This window comes from Leucoraja erinacea, chromosome 6 (assembly GCF_028641065.1).
Source record: "Leucoraja erinacea ecotype New England chromosome 6, Leri_hhj_1, whole genome shotgun sequence".
Classification (NCBI taxonomy): Eukaryota; Metazoa; Chordata; class Chondrichthyes; order Rajiformes; family Rajidae; genus Leucoraja; species Leucoraja erinaceus.
The window spans coordinates 4,448,041-4,474,781 of NC_073382.1; the positions used below are offsets into that span (position 1 = coordinate 4,448,041).

The 26,741-nt window shown below is 44.8% G+C and overlaps 1 protein-coding gene across 1 annotated transcript in view; it reads right to left on the reverse strand.

Annotated features, from left to right (window-relative positions):
• LOC129697848 (gamma-aminobutyric acid receptor subunit gamma-3-like) overlaps positions 1-26,075 on the reverse strand; it is a 60,646-nt gene extending 34,571 nt beyond the window's left edge. The window contains exon 1 of the mRNA XM_055636509.1: positions 25,929-26,075. Coding sequence (XP_055492484.1) covers positions 25,929-26,067 — 139 coding nt within the window. The 5' untranslated portion in view covers positions 26,068-26,075. The remainder of the gene's footprint in view (positions 1-25,928) is intronic.
• Positions 26,076-26,741: the final 666 nt, after the last annotated feature.

A 26,741-nucleotide genomic window follows, 5' to 3' on the forward strand; every position in this document is an offset into this window, starting at 1 on the left:
CCCCCTGCTGTCTCCTCCCATCCCCCAGCCTTCGGGCTACTCCTCCTTTTCCCTTTCTTGTCCCCACCCACCCCCGCCCCCGATCAGTCTGAAGAAGGGTTTCGGCCCGAAACGTTGCCTATTTCCTTCGCTCCATAGATGCTGCTGCACCCGCTGAGTTTCTCCAGCTTTTTTGTGTAACAATTGAGGCCAGTTCATTGGCTATATTTAAGAGGGGGTTAGATGTGGCCCTTGTGGTTAAAGGGATCAGGAGGTATGGAGAGAAGGCAGGTACAAGATACTGAGTCGGTTGATCAGTCATGATCATATTGAATGGCAGTGCAGGCTCGAAGGGCCGAATGGCCTACTCCTGCACCTATTTTCTATGTTTCTATATGCGGCAAACTCAAGCCAATAGGACCAGCTTGGATAGGATATCTTGGTCGGCTTGGAGGAGTTGGGCTGCAGGGCCTGTTTCCATGCTGTATGCAGTCTCTGTGAGTCTATAGCTCCCCTTCTGTGCTAGATCCCCATTACACTCAATTACTTGTTATGCTGGTGGAATTAGGACTTTGAAACAATCCACAATATATGTGCTTCTTGAAAAAAATCATGCAAACACATGGAAATAAACTCCCTCTGCCCTTCCCCTTCCTCTCCAATGCTCTCTCTCTCTCTACCCATTTTTTTCCTTTCCAAGGACTTTATTCAGCAATTGCTCATTACAGCGTCCCAAAAGTACAGAAATATTCAACAGTTACAATACATCAAGCAGTCATTATAATACTCTGGTGCAATCAATATAGCGACCACCAGGGGCGCCGGTGAGATGACAGACCTGCCGACAGTCCGTTCGTTTTTTTATCCTTTGTTATTTTTAGCGCCTGTTAAGAGTTTGTTTTAATGTACTTCGGTTTGTTTTATGTGGGGGGGGGGGTTCGGGGTTTCAAGTTCTTACCTTCCCGGAGATGTGATTGATTTTCGGATCACATTATCTGGGCGCTCTGCGGCCTACCATCGCTGGAGCTGAGAGCCGCCTCGGACTGTTGTGAACCCCTACGCAGGGCGCGGACTTAACATCGGAGTGGATCCCTTGCCTGGGATCGCTCCCACCGCAGCCTGCGGGCTTACCATCAAGGGCTCGCAGTCTCGGGAGAGTCCGAGTCGGGAGCTCCAATGCCGCAGAAGGTTCAACCAGCCCCGACGCGAGGTTTGATCGCCCGGCGCGGGGGAGCTGACAACCCCCCGATGCAGGAGCTGATCGCCTCGACGCGGAGGGCCCGAACGGCGCCGACTACAGGACTCAAGATCAACCCGTCAACGGAGGGCTCGAGGCCCCTGATCAAGGAGGAACAAAAGGAAGGCCTTGAACTTTATTTCGTCTTCCATCACAGTGAGGAATGTGTCGGAGTCACTGTGGTGGATGTTCATGTTAAAATGTGTTCTTGAGTGATCTGTTGCTTTTAATTGTATGACTGACCTGGCCAATGAAATTCCTCGTATGTTGCAAAATCTGATTCTGATTCTGATCAATATTAACAATGCTCTCGATCCCCCCAATGTGGCGACCATCGTTCACGGAAGGCCTCCAGCATCTCCGTGGACACCGCATGTTCCCTCTCCAGGGACACGCGAGCACGGATGTAGGGAAGAGGGGCAGGCAGCCGACTCTGGTGTGACCGTCGACTGCCCGATGCCCAGACCCGCAAATGCTCTCTCTCTCTCTCTCTCTCTCTCTCCCCTCCCTCCCTCCCTCCCTCCCTCTCCTCCCCTTCCTTTCTCTTTACCTCTCTCCCTACCACTCTCCCTCTCCCTCTACCTCTCCCACTATCATTTCACAGCTATTTCAGGTAGAAAGAATAGTCGACATTTCAAGCCGGGACCCTCTATCAGGACTTGGCCTGAAATGGTGGCAATGTCCTTCCCCCCCCCCCCCCCCCCCCCCCCCCCCCCCCCCCCCCCCCCCCCCCCCCCCCCCCCCCCCCCCCCAATGCCTCCTGAACCACTGACTTCCTCCAGCACACTGTTTTAAGATCCAGCTCCCAGTGTCTGCAGTCTCTCGTGTATCTACTTGAAATTCTAACTTTTGCCTTGCAGATGAGGTGATTAATCTTGGCTTTTGCCAACTGCAGACAAAACACACAAAACTAAACTCGCTGCTTGCCAAAAAAAATTAAATTTAGTAACATTAAATGATCACACCCTTCCCCGACCCACTTTCCCCTCTCATCTTTAATCTGACAAGTGTTCCTCGCCATCTCCGCAATTCTCTTCAGTCTCTGGCACTGACTTTCACTGAGGTCTGTCACTCCCTCTCAGTTTCATATGATTTCCAGATATTATATAACAAAAACATCAACAAATATGTGCACTTATTTTTCTCTCCTCTGCTCATTTCTCCCACACATTCAGCTTCCAGTTAAAGCTGTGCCACTAAAAAAAACATCCCTCTGTTATTTAAAGGAAAATTACACAACATATATGAAACCTGAGGGGGCTTAATCGGATTTTCAGATATTTCTGGAAGTGGGAAAATCTTAAATAAGGGGACAAGTTTCAATAGCTTGCAGACATGACAGAAAATAAAGCAACAGAACACACAATGAACACAGTTTAAAATCCACCACAGTGAGTCTACCAGGCACCTCCTCACTGTAATGGAAGGCAAAATGTCTTAATGTCTTATTTCTTCCTTGCTTGTTCTCCCTCTGCGTTGAGGCGATCCAGGGTGTTGATGTTGGGCCCCCCCCCCCCCCCCCGCCGGGCGATGGTAAGTCCCGCGGCCGAACCCGAGCTCCGCGAACGGGCCGGGTCAAACTCCGGGGCGGACGAAGCTGCCACCCTCCAGTCCAGCAGACGAAGCTGTTGTTGCGGGAGCTCCGGAGAACCGGTCACCAACCTGGGACCCGCGAGCTCCCGATATTGTCGGCCACAGGCTCCGAAGTCGGGCCGCAGCCGCTGCCCGCGGCGCCACCACAGCCCTGAAGTCGGCCAGCTTCGCGACGGTGAGTCCAGGCTCTGCCTCCGGAGTCTTGAGGCCGGTCCCAGTTGGAGACCGCCAGCTCCACGATTAGGCCTCAGCGCAGAGGGAGACAGAGACGGAGATACGACAAAGAAAAGCTTGCATCCCCCCCGAATCAGACTGAAAGATAGAGAAGGCCAGGACAAAAACCGTGCCGGCCACAGATGAGCTCAGGAACGGTGGAGTCCATAACGGCCCACAGATGCTGCCTGTCCCGCTGCATTACTCCAGCATTTTGTGTCTTATCTTCAGTATAAACCAGAACCTGCAGTTCCTTCCTGCACATTCTCACAGAGGCTGAGGAATCTCTGGAATTCACTACAGTAGAGGGCGGGTTGTGGAGTTTAGATCATTGGGGGGAATTAATGAGGAGATGGAAGCAGATCAGAGAATTGAAGGTGAGGGGGAAAGGGAAGGTATGGATTAGTTTAGTTTAGTTTAGAGATACAGAGCGGAAGTAGGCCCTTCAGCTCACCGAGTCCGCACCGACCAGCGAGCCCCGCATATTAATACTATCCTACACACACTAGGGACAATTTACATTCATAGCAAGACAATGAATCTACACACCTGTACGTCTTTGGAGTGTGGGAGGAAACAGAAGATCTCGGAGAAAACTCACACAGTCACGGGGAGAACGTACAAACTCCGTACAGACAGCACCCGCAATCAGAATTGAATCTGTGTCTCTAGCACTGAGGAGACTGAAGAAGGTCCATCTGTCTCCTCAGATCCTGGTGAACTTCTACCGCTGCACCATCGAGAGCATCCTTACCAACTGCATCACAGTATGGTATGGCAACTGCTCTGTCTCCGACCGGAAGGCACTGTAGAGGGTGGTGAAAATTGTCCAACGCATCACCGGTTCCTCGCTCCCCTCCATTGAGTCTGTCCAAAGCAAGCGCTGTCTGCGGAGGGCGCTCAGCATCGCCAAGGACTGCTCTCACCCCAACCATGGACTGTTTACCCTCCTACCATCCGGGAGGCGCTACAGGTCTCTCCGTTGCCGAACCAGCAGGTCAAGGAACAGCTTCTTTCCGGCGGCTGTCACTCTACTCAACAACGTACCTCGGTGACTGCCAATCACCACCCCCCCCCCCCGGACACTTATTATTATTTATTCAAATCGTTTGTTATGTCGCTCTTCAAGGGAGATGATAAATGCATTTCGTTGTCTCTGTACTGTACACTGACAATGACAATTAAAATTGAATCTGAATCTGAATCTGAAGGAGCTGTAGGGCAGTAACTCTTCCACTGTGCCACCTGGCACAGAGCAGCCATGATCATACTGAATACTGTCTCAGGATGAAGGGGAGAAGTGGCTGAATCATCGTCCTATTTTGTGCCTTGCATCGACACTTTGCATGGGTGAGCGCCAAGGAGAAGGACTTGGAGGATAGTGAGATCAGTATGGGGTATACTAATAGTCGGGGGCATTTTGACATGAAGGATGAGGCGTTGTGAGGAGTTGCTGATGGTTTGTGTGGACACAGTGGTCCAAGTGTTCCATCTCCATTCAGTGTCCCTCTGACTCCGGGAGACAAAACAATAGACAATAGACAATAGACAATAGGTGCAGGAGTAGGCCATTCAGCCCTTCGAGCCAACACCGCCATTCACTGTGATCTTGGCTGGTCGTCCACATTCAGTACCCCGTTCCTGCCTTCTCACCTTATCCCCTGATTTCATTATCTTTAAGAGCTCTATCAAAGTCTCTCTTGAAAGCATCCAGAGAATTGGCCTCCACTACCTTCTGAGGCAGCAAATTCCACAGATTCACGACTCTCTGGGTGAAAAAGATTTTCCCCATCTCCGTTCTAAATGGCCTACCCCTTATTCTTAAATTGCAGCCCCTGGTTCTGGACTCCCCCAACATTGGGAATATGTTTTCTACCTCTAGTGTGTCCAATCCCTTAATAATCTTCTATGTTTCAATAAGATATCCTCTCATCCTTCTAAATTCCAGTGCGTACAAGCCCAGCCGCTCCATTCTATCCACATATGACAGTCCCGCCATCCCGGGAATTAACCTCGTGAACCTACGCTGCACTCCCTCAATAGCAAGAATGCTCGGTAAAATGACAATGACGTTGAAGAGTAGCATTCACAACAAACGTGATCAAATCATGGCAAAGGAGGACATTGTGGGCGGCGGTAAAGTGTTAAAGATGGAGATAAAAGGAATATTTTTTTAATGAGCTAGGAGAATTATAGATAGATAAACTGCGGAATCCAGAAAGATGATGGGGTTTTCATTTTCATTTTCACCATAGCAACATGGGCAGTGCGTATTCGGAACCTGGTGCATGAGAACTTGCAAAGCATCTGTCAGAGGCAAAGGGCTCAGCAAGCTTTGCAAAAGACTGTTGGCAGATTTTCCTCATTTGCACTTATCGTTTATATAACTTGCGATGGGTTAATTGAAGGTGTCGAAGCAAGGTGGGCCAGTCCATCTATGTAAGTCGAAACTCAAATCCAAATGTGGCAAATATTTAATAAAAGATTTGACAAAAAGGCTGAAGGAGCAAAATTTTCAACACTTCAGTGTTTAAATTAATAATTAGTAAATGCCATACAACCTGAGCGCTAATTCATTAGATATTATTCATTAATTTATAAATGTGGCCCCCCCCTTGAGCTTCTCATTCTCACGATTATGCTGGCCAATTCAATTATCTCCCGACTAATTTTCAAAACTTCTCACAAGAACTCATTCTAGATTAGATTTTGTCTTTTTTTTTGCATTTGAAGAATGATCACATCTGGCATTTGGTGATTTAATTCAGCTTTTGTTACTCGGAGTTGGATGTTCTATCTGGTGTGATTGTGTCTAATACAAGTCTATGAACATGTCAATTGAAAACTGGAGCAGGCCATTCAGCCAATAGAGCCTTCTCCTCCATTCAATGCTCAAGGCTGATCTGGCTGTAACCTCAATTCCACTTTCTTGCTTTGACCTGGTAACCATTCACCCCCTTGCTTCCTGTCTACCACAGCAGATTCCTCCTGCACCTTGGCTTCACCATGATCAAGGAGAATCCAGGACTAGAGATCATAGCCGCAGAATTAAAGGACATTCTTTTAAGAAGGAGATGAGGAGAAATGTCTTGAGACAGAGGGTGGTGAATCTGGAATTCTTTGCCACAGAAGGCTGTGGAGACCAAGTCGGTGGATATTTTTAAGGCAGCGATAGATAGATTTTTGATTAGTACGGGTGTCAGAGGTTACGGGGAGAAGGCAGAAAGATGGGGCTTTTGAAGGAGATCAGCCATGATTGAATGGTGGAGGAGACTTGATGGGCCGAATGGTCTAATTCCACTCCTCTCACTTATGACCCTATGACCACTGTGGACAGAGACATAGACCATGTCGTATTCACATCTCTCTCTTTCACTCTCACCCCTTCTTCTCGGCGTTTGTGTAAGAAGGTACTGGAGATACTGATTCAAACCGAAGATAGACACAGGAAGCTGGAGTAGCTCAGCGGGTCAGGCAGCATCTCTGGAGAAAAAGAATAGGCGACATTTCGGGTCGAAAGAAGGAGGGTCTCGACCCGAAATGTCACCTCTTCCTCTTCTACAGAGATGCTGTCTGGCCCGTTGAGTTACTCCAGTTTTTGTGCCTGCCTTCAAGAACAGTGTTTGCTTCATCCTTTCCATCTCGTGACCCAAATAGTCTTTCCAGCTAAAATAGTAATTCACTTGCTCTTAGAACATAGAACTAAAACAGTACAGCCCAAGAACGAGTCTTTTGGCCCACAATGTCTGTGCCGAACATGATGCCAAAACCAATTCTTATCTGCCCGTACATTAACCATATTCCTTCATTCCCTGCATATTCATGTGCCAATTAAATGTCTCTTAAATGTCATTATTGTATCTCCGTTTAGTTTACTGTCAGGCGTACCAAGGTGCAGTGAAAAGCTTTTGTTGCGTGCTAACCAGTCAGCGGAAAGACACCACAGCAGCACCTGCCAGGCATTCACCACTGTCATTATAAAAAACTTGCCCTATGCATCTCCTCTAAACTACAAAGCATCTCAAATCTATGTCCCTCCCCCCCAGTATGTGATATTTCCAAACTGGGGAAATGGTTCTGTCTGTTTTTCCTCTTCTTTCAACTTTGGATGGCAGGAGTGGCGCATCGGTGGAGTTGCTGACTTACAGCTCCAGAGACCCGCGTTCCATCCTGACTGCGGCTGCAGTCTCTATGGAGTTTGTACCTTCTCCCTATGGCCGCTTGTGGATTTTCTCAGGATGCTTCGGTCTCCTCCCACATTCCAAAGAAGTATTTTGTTGGTTAATTAGCTTTGGTAACATTGTAAATTACTGCCTGATGTGTTGGATAGTGCAAGTGTACAGGGTGATCGCTGGAAGGCATGGGTCTTGTGTGCTGAAGAGCCTGTTTCCGCGCTACATCTGGAAAGAATAACAACATGTTCATTCAATGGGCCACCCATTGCCCTCGCCCACCTTCTCTACCATTTAGACTAACTTACTTTCTTTGGAAGAATGTGGAGGCTTTCCAGAGGATTCAGAAGAGTTTGCTGCTTCGATTAGGGGATGTTAGCTCCAAGGAGAGGTTGGACAAATTTGGATTATTTTCCCTGGGATGCCAAAGGTTGAAGGGACACCTGATAGAACCTGATAGACTCCCGCGGTGGTGTTCCGGCTTTCGGCAGCGGACCGAATCGGAGCTGAGGTGGCGGCGACATCACTCCGGAGGTTCGGCCGCGGGCCCAGCTCGCAGGTTACATGTTGGTGACCTGTTTCCGGAGCTCCCGCAACTACAGCTGTGTCCGCTGGACTGGAGGGCGGCATCTTCGGCCTGGATCGCCACAATGCAGAGGGAGAACAAGGAGGGAAGAGGCAGAGACTAAGACTTTTACCTCCATCACAGTGAGGAGGTGCTTGGTGAACTCACTGTGGTGGATGTTAATTTGTGTTTATTGAATGTTTTGTTATTTATTATTATTGTGTATGACTGCAGGCAACGAAATTTTGTTCCGACCGAAAGGCCTGAACGACATAAAGGAATCTTATCTAATCTAATCTAATCTAATCTAATCTAATCTAATCTAATCTAATCTAATCTAGAAGTGTATGCAATTATGAGAAGCATAGATAAGGTAGACAGTCAGAATATTTTTCCCAGGGTGGAACTGTCATCAAAGACTAGAGGGTATAGGTTTAAGGCGAGAATGCCAAAGTTTAAAGGAGACTAGACCAAGTGCAGACCCGTTGGGTCTGTTTCCCCAACGGCGTTTGCTGCGGCATCACACACACATTAACCACCCCCCAAACACACAGGTGGAGGGAGGGGGGGGTGAGAAGAGGGGAGTGAGGGGAGAGGAGGAGGAGGAGGAGGAGGAAACGAGACAGATTTGTGAGGGAAAGGAGAGCGGGGTAGGGGTGTGAGAGATGGGGATGGGGAGAGAGATGTGGGGGAAGGGGGGATGGGGAGGGAGGGGATGAGGGAGGGACGGGGAGAAGGGTGGGGGGGGAGAGAGGGGAAAGAGTGGGGAGGGAGAGTGGAGGGGGAAGGGGGGAGAGAAGTGGAAGAGTGGGGAGGGAGGGGTAGGCTGGGAATGCAGGTACTTTATGTGGATCACGTGTAGGCAGTGGAGATTAGATTAACGACGTATATGTTCAGCATGGGCATTATGGGAGTGAGGGCTTATTACTATGCTGTACTGGTCTATGTTTAATGTTCTCTCGTTAGTTTAGTTTCGCTAAGAGACACAACGTGAAAAAAAGGCCTTTTGTCCCGCCGAGTCTGCGCCGACCAGCGATCACCGTACGCTAGCAATGTTCGACACACTGGGGACAATTTACAATTCTTACCAAAGCCAATGAACCTACAAACCTGTATCTCTTTAGAATGTGGGAGAATAGAACATAGCACAATTAGAACTTGGAAACAAATAAAACAGGATCTAAAATTAAGAAATCTATCTCTTTTAAAGCCAATAGTCAATAACCCGTCGTCTAAACCTTCAATTATAGATAAATCATTTACACAATGGGAAAGAATGGGAATTAAAACGCTCGGAGACTTGTATGAATCAGGAAAATTATTATAATTTCAACAATTACAACAAATATAATTTGAAAAATAATCAATACTTTAAATATCTTCAAATCCGTGACTATCTGAAAAAATACACAAAAGACACAAAAAATACACAATAACATGTCCCCAGACTTATTGGATGAAGCCATGAAGACAAAGGCTGAATCATCAAATCTAATATCATACTTATACAACATTATTTTAAATATAGAAATACCTACAACCGATGGTATTAGAAGAGACTGGGAACTAGCTATAAAAATTTCAAAAGAGAGCTGGGATAAACACTTACTATATGTGCATAAATGCTCGATCAACGTACGACATACTCTAATTCAATATAAAACATTACATAGACTATATTATTCAAAAACTAAAATAAATAAACTTTTCCCCATTTGTGATAAATGTCAGTCACAAGAAGCTACCATAGCGCACTCTTTTGTTTTTTGTATAAAAATCCAAACATTTTGGAACAAAATATTTGAAATCTTCACAAAATTATTTAAAATAAAACTTGTACCAAAAGCAGAATGGATCATTTTTGGAATATCGGAAGGTAACCCCGAATTAAATGTGTTTCAAAAGAACTTACTTAATTACGGGCTAATAATGGGGAAAAAAGCTTATACTCAAATTTTGGAAAAATGCTCCAATACCAACAATAAAAATGTGGATTTCAAACATGTTCGAAACACTACACTTGGAAGAGATGAGACTCCTCCTAGCAGGCAAAGCAGACCACTTCCAAATGACGTGGTCTGCATTTATGGAACTATTACAAGCATACGGTGCAATAGTAATTTAAAATATAAATGGTACCAGGATCTGGTAACGGGGGATATAAAATATAGATATATTTTTTAAACACGGTTGGTATATCCTTTTTTGCGAGTTTTGAGTTACAATAGAGCGATTGTATTCCCTTTTTATTCTTTCTAGGGTCTTATTTCCTTTCTTTACTTCCTTCTCTAACTTCTTCCCTAAGGGGCTGTCTTTTCCCAACACTTTCCTGCACCTTCACGATTCTTGCTCACTTTCCTTACTTCTTTTATTTCTATCTTTTTTAAAAGCTCGAAAAACATAGAAACATAGAAATTAGGTGCAGGAGTAGGCCATTCGGCCCTTCGCGCCTGCACGAAAGCTAACATACCATTCGCTTTCTTTACTGCCTGCTGCACCTGCATGCCTACCTTCAATGACTGGTGTACCATGACACCCAGGTCTCGCTGCATCTCCCCCGAAGTGGGGGACGAAGTGGTACAACAAATGTAAGAAGATATATCTGATGTGTATTATTGTAATTTACTGTACTTCTAATAAAAATAAATTAAAAAAAAACAAAAAGAATGTGGGAGAAACCCGAAGTCCCAGAGAAAACCCACACGGTCATGGGGAGAACCGTGCAGACTCCATACAGACAGCATCCATAGTCGGGATCAACCCAGTCTGTGGCACCGTAAGACAACAACCCTATCGCTGCACCACCATGCCGCCCTTTTTGACGAAGGGACTTCGAACTAAGTGTTAAATGTTTCTCTATCCATAGATGCTACCTGACCTGCGGTGTTGTTCCAGCACTTTCTTTTTCTCTATTAGATTTCCATTCGCTTTATACTTTAATTTACTGCCAATTTGAGTGCTTGCCATCACCTCCACTCTCTGCTCCAGCCACTTAACCAATCTCCTATCCAAATAGACAACTTGCCGTCAGTTCCACGAATTAAAAAATAAATCTATAATCCCTCCCAAATATATACTCTTCATCTTTTCCTGAAAGTTCAACCCCATTCCCCGTGTACTTGCAATTCTCAATGTATAACACCTTATATTAAATTAGATTTTCATCAGATAACATTAAATAGGATCAGACCAACAAGAATATCGGATCTCCAGTATTGTGATAAGACATGTTTGGCATCAGTAATGCCCCCTTCACACCAGTTACATTCATTTTAATTTGTGTTACATTCTCTCTTGGGTTTCGCTAAACCAGATGTTCACAATGTATAAGCAGCACTAATGCACTTCAAGCCATGTAGCATTAAGCAAATATTCAGACTTGAAATTTGACAAGCTGTGAAGCTTCCAACATTTGCTTGGATAGAGTCGATGTGGAGCAGATGTTTCCACGAGGTTATAGCCTCAGAAACATAGAAACATAGAAACATAGAAAACAGGTGCAGGAGTAGGCCCTTCGAGCCTGCACCGCCATTCAATATGATCATGGCTGATCATCCAACTCAGTATCCTATACCTGCCTTCTCTTCATACCCCCTGATCCCTTTAGCCACAAGGACCACATCTAACTCCCTCTTAAATATAGCCAATGAACTGGCCTCAACTACCTTCTGTGGCAGAGAATTCCAGAGATTCACCACTCTCTGTGTGAAAAATGTTTTTCTCATCTCTGTCCTAAAGGATTTCCCCCTTATCCTTAAACTGTGACCCCTTGTTCGGGACTTCCCCAACATCGGGAACAATCTTCCTGCATCTAGCCTGTCCAACCCCTTAAGAATTTTGTAAGTTTCTGAAAGAACTAAAGGAAGTTCTTTCGGAAAGAAGCTGAGGAGGAGTTCAAGTTCAAGTTCAAGCGAGTTTATTGTCATGTGTCCTTGATAGGACAATGAAATTCTTGCTTTGCTTCAGCACACAGAACATAGTAGGCATTTACAATTTCTTTAGTCAGAGGATGGTGATGAAACTGTGGGATTCTTTGCCACAGAAGGCTGTGGAGGCCATGTTGGTGGATATTGTTACGGCAGGGATAGATACATTCTTGATTAGTACGGGTGTCAGAGGTTATGGGGAAAAGGCAGGAGAATGGGGTTAAGAGGGAGAGATAGATCAGCCATGATTGAATGGCAGAGTAGACATAAGATAGACTCAAAAATCTGGAGTAACTCAGCGGGACAGGCAGCATCTCTGGATAGAAGAAATGGGTGACGTTTCGGGTCAAGACCCTTCTTCAGACTGGTTAGGGATGAGGGAAACGAGAGATATAGACGGTGATGTGGAGGGATAAAGAACAATGAATTAAAGATATGCAAAAAAGTAACGATGATAAAGGAAACAGGCCATTGTAGGCTGTTTGTATGGTGAAAATGAGAAGTTAATGCGACCTGGTAGGGGAGGGATGAGAGAGGGAATGCCGGGACTACCTGAAGTGAGAGAAATCAATATTCATACCACTGGGCTGAAAGCTGCCCAAGTGAAATATGAGATGCTGCTCCTCCAATTTGCAATTAGCCTCACTCTGACAATGGAGGAAAACCGAGGCCAGAAAGATCTGTGTGGGAATGGGAAGGTGAATTAAAGTATCTAGCAACCAGGAGATCAGGTAGGTTCAGGCATGCTGTTACTGTGTTTTAAGACAAGATGCACTCTCTAAGGTGTAAGCATCTCCAAACGATTTCAAGCTCTTTTTCCCAATTACAACCTCAAGCTGCCTTGGTTAATAATTCCGAGGTGCAGCCGGTACGCAAAGGCTTTGCAATGTGTTACCCATACAAAGAGACGTACTGGCAGAATCCATTGAAGTCATTGAGTGGGCTGAATGGCCTAATACTGCTCCTATCGCTTAGGACTAGAGCCAGGATTTTGCCAAATGCCACGAGTGCCTTTTCATGCCTTTTTTGATGATTTCACCAGGATAATGTTCTTTTCACGGTCGAGTGCCTTAATCAGCCTTTTTTTGCTGTTTTGCTAAAAGGTCGTGCTATTTTCTCTAGTTCTACCATGATCACAATGACATTTTCTATGTGAATGTTAATATTAATGTTATTATTAATGTGGTAACATAGTATGACACAAGAAAATTTCCATCACAAGGGCAAACCCAGGGGTGCCACCGCCAGTCATTCATTCGTTAATGCCGCTACCTGCTGGTTTAGTCTTCTCCAAGATCTATTTAAGAAAGAACTGCAGATGCTGGAAAAATCGAAGGTAGATAAAAAATGCTGAAGAAACTCAGCAGGTGAGGCAGCACCTATGGAGAGAAGGAATAGGTGAAGTTTCGGGTCGAGACACTTCTTCAGACAGATGTGGGGGCGGGAAAAAGAAAGGAAGAGGCGGAGACAGTAGAACTAAAAGGAGAGCTGGGAAACATAGAAACATAGAAATTAGGTGCAGGAGTAGGCCATTCGGCCCTTCGAGCCTGCACCGCCATTCAATATGATCATGGCTCATCATCCAACTCAGTATCCCGTACCTGCCTTCTCTCCATACCCTCTGATCCCCTTAGCCACAAGGGCCACATCTAACTCCCTCTTAAATATAGCCAATGAACTGGCCTTGACTACCCTCTGCGGCAGAGTTCCAGAGACTCACCACTCTCTGAGTGAAAAAAGTTCTTCTCATCTCGGTTTTAAAGGATTTCCCCCTTATCCTTAAGCTGTGACCCCTTGTCCTGGACTTTCCCAACATCGGGAACAATCTTCCTGCATCTAGCCTCTCCAACCCCTTAAGAATTTTGTAAGTTTCTATAAGATCCCCTCTCAATCTCCTAAATTCTAGAGAGTATAAACCATGTCTATCCAGTCTTTCTTCATAAGACAGTCCTGACATCCCAGGAATCAGTCTGGTGAACCTTCTCTGCACTCCCTCTATGACAATAATGTCCTTCCTCAGATTTGGAGACCAAAACTGTACGCAATACTCCAGGTGTGGTCTCACCAAGACCCTGTACAACTGCAGTAGAACCTCCCTGCTTCTATACTCAAATCCTTTTGCTATGGGGAAGGGGGAGGGGGAGGAGGGAGAAGATAAGGGCTATCTAAAATTAGAGAAGTCAATGTTGATACTGCTGGGGTGGAGACAACCCAAGCGAAATACCCAAGCTTGTCTCCTCTCTACATTTACTGCTTGCTCCAGTCACACATCTGAGTTTTTGAGTAATCTGTGCAAGGCATTCATTGATGCTGGAATTCCACTGTAGAAATTGGAAAACAAATCTCTCCTCGCAGAAAAAGTCCCTCCACTGCGATCTTGTGTTTATTGCTTCCAATTTTGCAAACTTCCCTCAAACTATCACTTCCCTTGAGGAACGTGGGGAAACATTAGTGAATAACTTGCAGGTTTTCAACAAAGTAACTGACGATATTTGTAAAGTACCTGGCGATGTAGGTAAAGACATACAAGGAAAATGTGAGAGAGGGATTTTAGCGAACAAAGATCTTGAAGAAATACAAAACATAACTAAAGTTCTCAAAGGTAGTTGTAATGCACAAGATATCAACATGAATATACTGTAGCTTATAATGGGTATGCACCAGTGATCTCAGCTGAGGTAGACAGAAGTTTTTCACTGAAGCATATTCTATCTGACAGACGGCATATTTTAACACCAGATAATTTGAAAAAAAAAGCTAGTAATTATGTGCAACCAGGCAACTTTGGTCATTTAATGTAGTATACTTTTATATTATCATTTAAAATCATATTTTGGTGGAAATAAATGCCTATGAATGCCTTTTTTTGTCAATAAATGCCTTTTCGTGCTTTTTTTTTACATTTTATGCTTATTTGTCTGACTGTTTCAGTGTTTTTTAGTGCCTAAACATCCTGGCTCTACATATGGCCCATGATTTGCCTTGTCCAAACCCCGGAGACTCAGATACAGAAGGAAGTTCACAACATACAATGTGAGATACTTTACATTTAGCCTGTCGAAAACCTGGAGATGTATTGCCATTATGCAGCACCATTTGGCAGGTTGACATTGTTTTAAATATATATATTTTTAACATATGGCTTGCTCACATTAAATACCTGCTGACTGCACCAGTCAGGTGTTGCATTTGGGTCTTGAGTTTGGTGCAGTGATACAGGCTACAGGGAATCCATCTGCAAACTCAAATTGAATTCACAGCTGGATATTCCTAAGTCGTCGTGCACTAAAAATGCAGACTTTAAAAAAAATAAATCACCTTTTTCAATAGAAAATTGTTTGTCGTTTTCTTAAAAACACGCTCCCTGGTCATTTTTCATGATCAAATATTGTGGACAGGTGAATATCTCTTGAATCATTTTCCAGTTCGCTCCTTGAGCAATCGCTCGATGTGCAAAGGTTGGCATGCCATCAGTCTGAAGAAGGGGCTCGGCCTGAAATGTCACCCATTCGGAGGAATGCGACTCTTCTGCCGTACTCTCTAGAGATGTGGACTGTCCCGCTGAGTTACTCCAGCATTTAGTGTCTATCTCCGGTTTAAACCAGCATCTGCAGTTCCTTCCTACACATCTGTACCAATTCTTCTGGCTCTGTGACTCATTACTGCTCATGTTTCAAAGGCTGGGAACCAACTTCGTAAGTTCTCATAGCAGAATTAAGCAATTCGGGCCATCAAGCCTACTCCGCCATTCAATCATGGCTGACCTATCTCAAACCAATTTTCCTGCCTTCGCCCCATAACACCATGACACTCGTCTTAATCAAATATTTGTCAATCTCTGCCTTAAAAATATCTGTAAACTTGGTCTCAACAGCCTTCTGTGGCAATGAATTCCACAGATTCGCCACACACTGACTAAATAAATTCTTCCTCATCTATTTTCTAAAGGTATATCCTTTTATACTGAGGCTATGACTTCTGGTCATACGAATGGAAACATCCTCTTCACACATCCAGGCCTTTCACTGTTCTGTAAGTTTCAATGAGGTCTCCCCTCATCCTTCTAAACTCCAGCGAGTACAGGCCCAGTGCCTCCAAATGTTCATCATATGTTAACATCATATGTTAACTGCATGGAAAACTCTTACATGCAACTTACCCAGTAGGTGATATCATGACAATAGACAATAGACAATAGACAATAGGTGCAGGAATAGGCCATTTGGCCCTTCGAGCCAGCACCGCCGTTCAATGTGATCATGGCAGATCATCCCCAATCAGTACCCCGTTCCTGCCTTCTCCCCATATCCCCCGACTCTGCTATTTTCAAGAGCCCTATCTAGCTCTCTCTTGAAAGCATCCAGAGAACCTGCCTCCACCGCCCTCTGAGGCAGAGAATTCCACAGACTCACCACTCTCTGTGAGGAAAAAGTGTTTCCTCGTCTCCCTTCTAAATGGTTACTGCTTATTCTGAAACTGTGGCTCCTGGTTCTGGACTCCCCCAACATCGGGAACATGTTTCCTGCCTCTAGCGTGTTCAAGCCCTTATCAATCTTATATGTTTCAATGATATCCCCCTCATCCTTCTAAACTCCAGAGTGTACAAGCCCAGCTGCTCCATTCTCTCAGCATATGACAGTTCCGCCATCCCGGGAATAAACCTACGCTGCACTCCCTCGGAAGTGGTGGCGCTGTTGAATGGCTGCGGCTCGCCTGCAGTCCATCTGTCTTTACTTTTTGTTGTTGTTTTTTTTGTTGTCTTGTTTTAGTTAAATTTTGGTTATTAGGATGTGTTATGTGTGGGGGGGCGGGGGGGGCTGAAACATAGTTTTCTGTCTCTCCCTTCGGAGGAATGCGACTTTTCTTGTCGTATCCACCCTTCTCTCCCTCAGTCTGCGCTGGGGCCTAATGGTGGAGCTGACGGCCTCCAACTGCGACCGACCTCGAGGCTGGCCGAATTCAGAGCTGTGGTGGCGTTCCGGTGTTCCGGTGGCCCGGCTCGGGGCTGAGACGGCGTTCCAGTGAGGGCGGCCCCGCTCGGGGCTGAGACGGTGTTCCAGTGAGGGCGGCCCGGCTCAGGGCTGAGACGGCGCTCCGGTGAGTGCGGCCCGGCTCGGGGCTGAGACGGCGCTCCGGTGGCTGAGGCAGTGTTCCAACGGCGGCGGCGACCTGAATCCGGGGCTCGGCCGCGGGCCAGTAGACGACACCGTCGGGAGCTCGCAGGTCACAGGCTGGTGCCTGTTTTCCGGAGCTCCCGCGGCAACAGCTGCGTCCGCTGGACTGGAGGGCGGCAGCTTCGACCACCCCGGGCCACGAAGCTGAACCGGCCCGTTTGCGGAGCTCGGTTGAGCCGCGGGACTGACTACCATCGCCCGGTGGGGTAACAACATATCGCCTCAACACAGAGGGAGAATGAGGAAGAGACAGTAACTTTAAGACTTTTGCCTCCATCACAGTGCGGAGGTGCCTGGTGAACTCACTGTGGTGGATGTTAATTTGTGTTTATTGTGTGTTTTGTTGTTTATTATTATATGTATGGCTGCAGGCAACGACATTTCGTTCAGACCGAAAGGACTGAATGACAAACAAAGGATCTAATCGAATCTAATCTAATCTCAATAGCATGGGGGTAGTACAGCATACTGGGATCTCTTACAAAGGTGGACATCACGATTTTCTTTTGTGACAAGTATGTTTATTAATCATGCTTCCCAACACCTGGTACATTAACCTCCTTTTAACTTACTTCATTCCATATGAAAATCGAATAGTAAAAGGCTTGGATAGAATGGATGTGGAGAGGATGTTTCCACTAGTGGGAGAGTCTAGGACCAGAGCTCAAAGCCACAGAAATAAAAGACGTCCCTTTAGGAAGGAGATGAGGAGGAATTTCTTTAGTCAGTGGGTGGTGAATCTGTGGAATTCTTTGCCACAGAAGGCTGTGGAAGGCCATCAATGGATATTTATAAGGCATAGATCGATAGATTCTTCATTAGTACGGGTGTCAGGAGTTATGGGGAGTAGACAGGAGAATGGGGTTCGGAGGGAAAGAAAGATCAGCCATGATTGAATGGCGGAGTAGACCTGATGGGACGAATAGCCTAATTCTGCTACTATCACATGACATATCACGATAAGCAATGTCTTCTACCATCTTAAATAGTTTCCCATTAAATGCATCCATGCTTTTGGTCTCAACTATTTCTGGCAATAATACATCATTTTCTAACTGTCCTCAGTAAAAAGTGTTTCTGCTCAATTCCATACTGGATTTGTTAGTGAATAATTGGCATATGGCATTAAGCTTCAGAGCGGGTATAAGGCACCACCATTTTATTTATTTTTTTACCTGTTACACAAATGTGAAAATGACATTGATCCAGAAACAAATAATGGTCATAAGTGATAGGAGCAGAATTAGGCCATTCGGCCCATCACGTCTACTCCTCCATTCAATCGTGGCTGATCTATCTCTCTCTCACAACCCCATTCTCCTGCCTTACCTCCATAAACCCCTGACACATTTTTACTAATCAAGAATCTATCTACCCCCCCCCCCCCCCCCATGAATATTCACAGTAATTATTAAAGTGAGAATCATGCAAATTTCTCATAAGATCCTGAAAATACCGATATTTTAGCTCTTTGAAAATTCAACCTGGACATGGTGAAGGAACGGAATTGACTAATTTTGGTATTCACATGTGTTGCTGTTTGACATGCCTTAGATGGTCCAGCATTGCCTCCATAAAATGTTCAGAATTGCATACAATCAAAATGTAGAATGCGATAATTTGTAATAAAGATCCATGAAATGCATTCTTATATTATTGTCTATAATAGATGGCAATTGCAGTTTTATCCAAGGTTCGTTAATATCATCCTGACAAGTAATTTTCTCAATTATTACTTGATTTACTATCAGGGCATTTGAGCATTAATTTATAACATAGAACATAACTGTGGCTAAGCAGAACTGCAAAATAATGAAATTATGATGGTGAGAGATTTGTGCTTTGTTGCTTGGGATAAATGGTGCATTATTCTTTAAATCATATTATGGGTTCTTTAATATCTAACAAAGTTGGCAAACATGATCTTGCCTGGACCAATGATTCAATGATCTGGATCATCAGCTGTCATATTTTTTGAGATAATAGACAATAGACAATAGGTGCAGGAGTAGGCCATTCGGCCCTTTGAGCCAGCACCACCATTCAATGTGATCATGGCTGATCATCCCCAATCAGTACCTCGTTCCTGCCTTCTCCCCATATCCCCTGACTCCACTATTTTTAAGAGCCCTATCTAGCTCTCTCTTGAAAGCATCCAGAGAACCTGCCTCCACTGCCCTCTGAGGCAGAGAATACCACAGACTCACCACTCTCTGTGAGAAATAGTGTTTCCTCGTCTCCGTTCTAAATGGCTTACTCCTTATTCTTAAACTGTGGTCCCTGGTTCTGGAAGATGTGTTCCACGTCAGTGGATCTTGTCCAGTCAACAGTAACGTGGAGTAAATATATACCGAGATCAAAAGTATCTTTACACCTGACCAAGGCCTGGTCTGTAACCATCCAGATAAATCTAAGTTGAAGCCATCCACAACCATGGACTGCTTGGGCTTCACAATCAACTCAGCCCACATGTCTGTACCTTTGCCAAAAGTCAAAACAACTGAATTGGCACAATCATGCAACAATTCAATGGCCAATGAGCGACCAACTATTCGACAAGTAGCAAGAGTAATTGGGGAAATGGTAGCAGCATTTCCGGCTACACAATTTGGACCTTTGCATGAAATTACCCACTGAAGCAATATCAGGACTACAGTGGTGGGCAGAAAACGTTTGGCATAGTTTCAGCCCTATCATCATCATTAACCCTACCTTAGTTATCCAAACAGATGCCAGTGCTCAAGGCTGGGGAGCACTAACTCCATGTCCAGCACAGGTGGCAGATGGACTAACCTAGAGTCATCATTACTACTTTAACTGGGCATTAACTATCTAGAGATGTTAGGTGCCTTTTATGGTTTAAAAGCATATGCATCCAATATTCATCACTTGCATGTACGGTTACAAATAGATAATACCACGTGGTGGCCTACATTAACCATATGGGCGGCATAAAATCGATATCATGCAACAAATTGGTCAACACAATTTGGCAATGGTGTGTCGAAAGACATATTTGGCTATCAGCAACTTACCTGCCAGGTAAGCTAAATACAGTGGCAGACACCAGGTCACACAAATTTAATGACAACACCGAATGGATGTTAAACCCCAAAGTGTTTGCAAAGATTATTAAGCAATATGGCACACCAGATATCGACTAATTTGCATTAAGGCTGAATCACCAGGTACCTATGTATGTCGCTTGGGAACCAGACCCTGAGGCAGCAGCGGTAGATGCGTTCGCGCTGGATTGGGGAAATTTCTTCTTATATGCATTTCCTCCCTTCTGCCTCATCAGCCGTGTACTACGCAAAATACAAATAGACTCTGCTTCAGGTATTTTGATAGTACCCGACTGGCCTACACAGCCATGGTTCCCATTACCCCACGACATCCTTCCGAACATCCACAAGAAAACAGTACTTGTCCAGCATCAAAAAGTGGGAGAAGAGATAAGTACTGCTTGGATACAGGGACCACCTACTCAACCGCTACAGTTACCAGCTAGAAGTGCCTTGTCTGTCTATTTAAAACAAGCTCCAGGACAACAAGCCATGGGGTCCCACCCGCTGGTGGTCAAACTAATGAAGGGTATTTACAACTCTAACCCCCCTAGACCAACCCTCCTATACACCCATATATGGGATGTCAGTGTGGTCCTGACATACCTCAGGGGATGGCCACCAGCCAGATCTCTCAACCTGGAACAATCCACGCTCAAAACACTCATGTTGATGGCACTTGTATCTGCACAGAGGGTCCAGTCACCACACCTATTGCGACTGGACAACATGATCACAGCTCCAGACCAGATCTCTTTCATTATCCAGGGACTGATCAAACAGAGCAGACCATGAAAACCTAATCCAGTCGTGGAATTCCGGGCTTACCCGCCAGAACCACGGTTATGTGCCATGACCCACCTACTGTCCTACATAGAGACAACCAAAAATATTCAAGGGAGTGGAAAAGCCTTATGGGTCAGTCATAAAAAACCTTATGGTCGGGTGACGAGCCAAACTGTTTCGAGATGGCTCAAGCAGATGCTAAAAGCTGCTGGGATAAACACTAACATGTACAAATCTCATTCCACCAGGGCAGCATCCACGTTGACGGCCAAAAGAATGGAATTGTCTATAGACCACATCCTGGCTACAGCAGGATGGTCGGGGGAAAGAACGTTCAGAACTTTTTATAATAAGCCGTTGGCAAAACCTGCTTTATTTGCAGAAAAAAATTTACAGACTGCAAATATTTAATTTAAGCCCAGGGGAGCAATTTAATTTCTTTGTTGTTAAAAAATACCGTTGTGTTTTTCTACAAACAGATTCATTGGTTGATTACGATAACACACTTCCTCCCTTAAGGACTTCGGCAGTGAGTGAAGTTGGTTGGTTGGTGGCGCGACTCACCAGTTGCAGTTGCAGCGGCCCCTGCAGCCTGTCTCTGTCTTTTTTTATTTTTTGTCTAGTTAAATGTAGTGTTGGTGTTTTTTAATACTAGTTTTAAATGTGTATATGTGGGGGGGCGGGGGGGGGAGGGGGAAACCGTTTAAAATCTCTTCCCTGTTCGGGAGACCCGACCTTTTCCCTGTCGGTCTCCGTTGTCGTTGGGGCCTAGCACCGTGGAGAGGCCTCCAACCTGAAGGACCCGGGGGCTCGGGAGACTGCGGAGCTGCGGACTACTCACCATCGTGGGGCTGGCTGGCCTCGGAGCGTGGGGAGCGGTGGTGACTCGCTGCTGCGACTCGACTCCTGGGGCCCGGAGGCTCCAGCAACGCAGCTGCAGGTCCGGTGAACTGGGACATCGGGAGCTCGCGGGTCCGGGGGGAGAGAGAGACCGCTTCCCGGAGCTCCCGCAACGCGACTTCTCCAGCCCGTGTCGCGGGGTTGGAAAGACCCAGAGCAGGGACGTACATCGCCCGGTACGGCTTCATGGCCGTGGGACATTCCAGCGCCTGCCGGGGGCTCCAACTTTGTGACATTTAGACCGGGAGCGGGGCCGTAAATCGCCCGGCACGGCCTAAAATGGCCGTGGGACTTATCATCGCCCACCTGGGGCTTGGATATCGGGAGAGACATGGAGAACAGGGGAGAGAAAAGACTTTGCCTTCCATCATGGATGGATGTTTGTGTGAGTTAAATTGTGTGTATGTCTAGGAAATTGTCTTTGTTTGTATGGCTGTGGAAACAGAATTTCGTTTGAGCCTCACTGGGGCTCAAATGACAATAAATTGTATTGTATTGTAATAACTGTCACACGGTTTGAAATCACAGAGCTTTAAAATCTTCACGTAGTCACTCACGTGACTCTGAAGTAAAATAGTAAGGTTAAACGAGAACTTACCAGTTTGAAGTTTGATCTGTATTTTATGAGGAGTTACGATGAGGGATTACGTGCCCTCCGCTCCCACTCTCATTAATATGGGTCAAACTGATAACTGATGTCTCCTTTTCTTTACTATGTTTATTTCAATAACTGTGTCTATCTGTGATTCCACACCGCTGCTTTGAAGCATGCGTGCTGAGCGGGCTCTTGACGTAATCCCTCATCGTAACTCCTCATAAAATACAGATCAAACTTCAAACTGGTAAGTTCTCGTTTAATCTTACTATTATATCCTCAAATTCCTCATCCACAGACCACAGTCTGTTTGAATTGCCAGAAACACTTCTTCCTCATTAACAATCAGTACTGGAGCACCACAAGGCTGCGTGTTCTGCCCCCTGCTCTACTCACTCTATACTCATGACTGTGTTGTCGGACACAGTGCGAACTCCATCTTCAAATTTGCCGATGACACCATCGTTGTTGGACGAATTACAGATGGCGATGAGTCAGAGAATAGAAGTGAGATCGACCGATTGACCAAATGGTGCCAGCACAACAAACTGGCTCCCAATATCAGTGAAACCAATGGACTTTGGAAGAGGAAGGATGAGGACCCACAATCCTGTTTTTATCAACAGGACATTGGTGGAAAGAGCCCAAAACTTCTAATTCCTGGGCGTGCATATTTCCGAAGATCTTTCCTGGACCCAACACACTGATACAATTTTAAGAAAGCACATCAACGCCTCTACTTCCCGAGAAGATTACGGAGATGTGGTATGTCATAGAGCAGTGGTTCTCAACCTTTTTTCAGTGATGTACCCCTTGTGAAATATTTTTTCAGCCAAGTACCCCCTAACCAGCGCAAAGTATTTTTGGTTGAAAAAAAAAAGACTTAAAACAGAGCACTGTGCCATCAGTGTCTGATATATTAAACTTTGGAACTGATAAACACATACAAACATAATCTTCAAGATAAAGCCAGAATTTTTCCGGCTCCGGTTTGGCCTTCATTGCCACTTGTCCCTCCGTGTTTTCAAAAGAATTGCTGCTACGCTTCAACCACGACTCTATCGTTTGAGTTGTGATTGACAGGTGATGCCGGGTGGCATATGACAGGTTGGGTCGAACCATCCTGGAATGGGGGAGACTCTGGGTTTTTAGGATAATGAAATTGAATAGCCTACTGTATATAAAATTCATTTTATGAACTTATACTTATATTTTCCTGAAATATTTATTAAATAATTATTTTTAAAGGATTTTGGCGTGGATGCTCCTTTTTAAATATATGTACGCCTATATTTTAAAATCTCACGTACCCCCTGGAGTGCCTTCACGTACACCCGGGGGTACGCATACCCCCATTTGAGAACCACTGTCATAGAGGATTTTCTTGAACTTCTACAGGTGTACAGTAGTGAGTATATTGACTGGTTGGATCACGGCCTGAGTCGGCAACTTGAATGCCCAGGAATGAAAAAGTTGTGAACACTGCCCAGTCCATCACCAGTACTGACCTCCCCACCATCAAAGGGATTTATCAGAGTCGATGCCTCAAAAAGGCAGCCAGCATCATCAGAGACCCACACCATCGTGGCCACACACTCATATCACTCCTGCCATTGGGAAGAAGGTACAGGAGTACAAGGTAATGTAATGTCCAGGTTCAGGAACAGCTTCTTCCTTACAGCCATCAGGATATTAAACACTACAACCTCAAATAAGCTCAACTACAATACACTATTGTGGTGGGCCCTGATATTGTAACTATTATTGTTATTATTACACAACTCTTGCTTGTTTTATGCGTGTTTGCGTGTGTGTGTGTGTGTGTGTGTGTGTGTGTGTGTGTGTGTGTGTGTGTGTGCATATATATATATATGGGTTGTTTCCCTAAAGACAGCACTCAGTAGTGAAACTGAAGGTCTCCAAATATCCAGGTTATTTTCCTATTTTGTATGTAATATTCCCATTGATTCATATCCTGTATTTTAAGTAGTATAGATCATGGTGTATAGCCAAAATAATGAGATGATGCCAAAATTAAAAAATCTATTTTTACCAAAAAAAATATCAGATATGTCCCTGTGTTTTCTTGCCTTTTGTTGTGACATTTTTCAAGGAGGATTTCATCAAAACCTTGGGCTAATTGACAACAGAGAGATTGCATTCATTTTGCAATTAGATAACTCTATATAAGCCAGTATAACCTTGCCGGTATCAACGTGTTCAGTTTAACAGGCCAAATGGGCATTGTATGTGGACGACATTGCAATACCATATCACACCAAGCACACGAGAATGGTTGTCTCACGAGAGGCCACTTCCAATGAATATTGTGCTCCACTTCGTTGTATTAGCCTCAAAGTTAGACATCAGAACCAGCTGAAATGGTGAAACACTGACATTTAGTACCAGCGACAGTGAATGGATTTCTACCGCACTTGTATTAAAAATTAATAGAACCATGGAATTAATGATTAAACACGACATCAATTAAGCTCTGAACATGTTATCGCATGTTATCACTTTATCTGTTTATGTATTGTGCATATGTGGTCTATGGTCTATAGACGCACTGAACATTCATCTCCCGTTCTGTATTAGATAGATATGCCATTTATTGTCACTATACATGTACAATGAAATTAAAAGCAGCTCGGACTCAGTGCATACATATAATTTAGTACAAAAAAAACAAGAAACAGAAAACAAGACAAAAGGGGGGGGGGGGGGGGGGGGGGGGGGGGGGGGATAGGTGCACAATTCTGTGGCGCTATATACATATCTATAAAGGCAAAATGGTGAAGGATGAATAGGTAGTATTCTTAGGCAGATGTTTAAATATTATATTAAATATTTAAAAAAAAATTAAAAAATATTAAAAATTACAGTTACAATACACATTACAGTTCCAAATTTCAGTACGTGGATAGAATAGATGGAAGTCCGGGTGTTGGGCTGTGAAGTCAGTGCATGTGTGAATTTAGAGTAGTTATGACTTTCGGAAAACAACTATTTTTGAAAACAACTATTATGTTTATATATTCTGATGTGCTGCAGCAAGCAAGAATTTCATTGTCCTATCTGGGACACATGACAATAAAACTCCCTTGACTCTTCTCTTGAACTGACTCTTCAGCCCATTGTACTTGTACTGGCATTGTAAGAGCTATCCAATCAGTTTAGTGCTGGGCTTTCCCTACAGGCCAGAAAAAGAAAAATTAATCTAGGGACAATTTACATTTATACCAAACCAATTAACCTTGAAACCTGTACGTCTTTGGAGTGTGGGAGGAAACCGAAGATCTGGGGATAAAACCCACCTGGTCACAGGGCGAATGTACAAACTCTGTACAGGCAGCACCCATCGTCGGGATCATATAACCATATAACCATATAACAATTACAGCACGGAAACAGGCCATCTCGGCCCTACAAGTCCGTGCCGAACAAATGTTTTTTCCCCTTAGTTCCACCTGCCTGCACTCATACCATAATCCTCCATTCCCTTCTCATCCATATGCCTATCCAATTTATTTTTAAATGATACCAATGATCGAACCCAGGTCTCTGGTGCTGTAAACACTGTAAGGCAGCAACTCTACCGCTGCGCCACCGTGCCACACAATTATAACCGTGTTGCATTTGCCAGTCCAGCCCAACCGCCATTAGATGGTTTCTGATTGGTTTCCACTTAACAGTAAGTCAAGGATGCGATACAAAACTTACCCAGTGCTGTTCTGGCTGGTGTGGCATCTTTTTTGATCCAGAATGAGACCCAGGAAAGGACGACTGTCAATATACACGGTATGTAGGTCTGAATCGTGAAGTAGCCCATTCTCCTGCTTAAGTCGAAGTAGACGGTCATGACGACATACTCCCCTGGTTGAGGGAAAAATATTAAAGTCACGTTTCATTGCCGATGGGCTAAACATCAATAATTAAAAAAAACGATACAAAAATGCCGGAGGAGCTCAGCAGGTCAAGCAGCATCTTCGGAGAACATGGATGGGTGACGTTTCGGCTTCAGACTGAAGAATAGCTCATATCCCGAAAGTGTTATCTGTCCATGTTCTCCAGAGATGCTGACAGACCCGCTGAGTTACTCCTGCACTTTTATTTATCTTGCTTAGTAAACTAGCATCTGCAATTCCTTGTCTCTAAAAATCACTGATTCTGTGCTCCCAGCAAGAGACATATAGATTCAAATCAAGGCAGAAGAACTCTGATCTCCTAGTTTAGTATAGTACAGTGGTACATTGAAAAGCTTTTGTTGCTTGCTAACCAGTCAGCAGAAAGACAATACATGATTACAATCGAGCCATTTACAGTGTATAGACAAATGATAAGGGAATAACGTTCAGTGCAATGTAAAGCCAGCAAAGTCTGATCAAGGGCTGGTCTGGAGGCCACCAATGAGGTAGATAGTTGTTCAGCACTGCTCTCTGGTTGTGGTGGGATGATTCAGTTGCCACATGACAACTGGGAAGAAACTGTCCCTGAATCTGGAGGTGTGTGTTTTCACACCTACACCTTTTGACT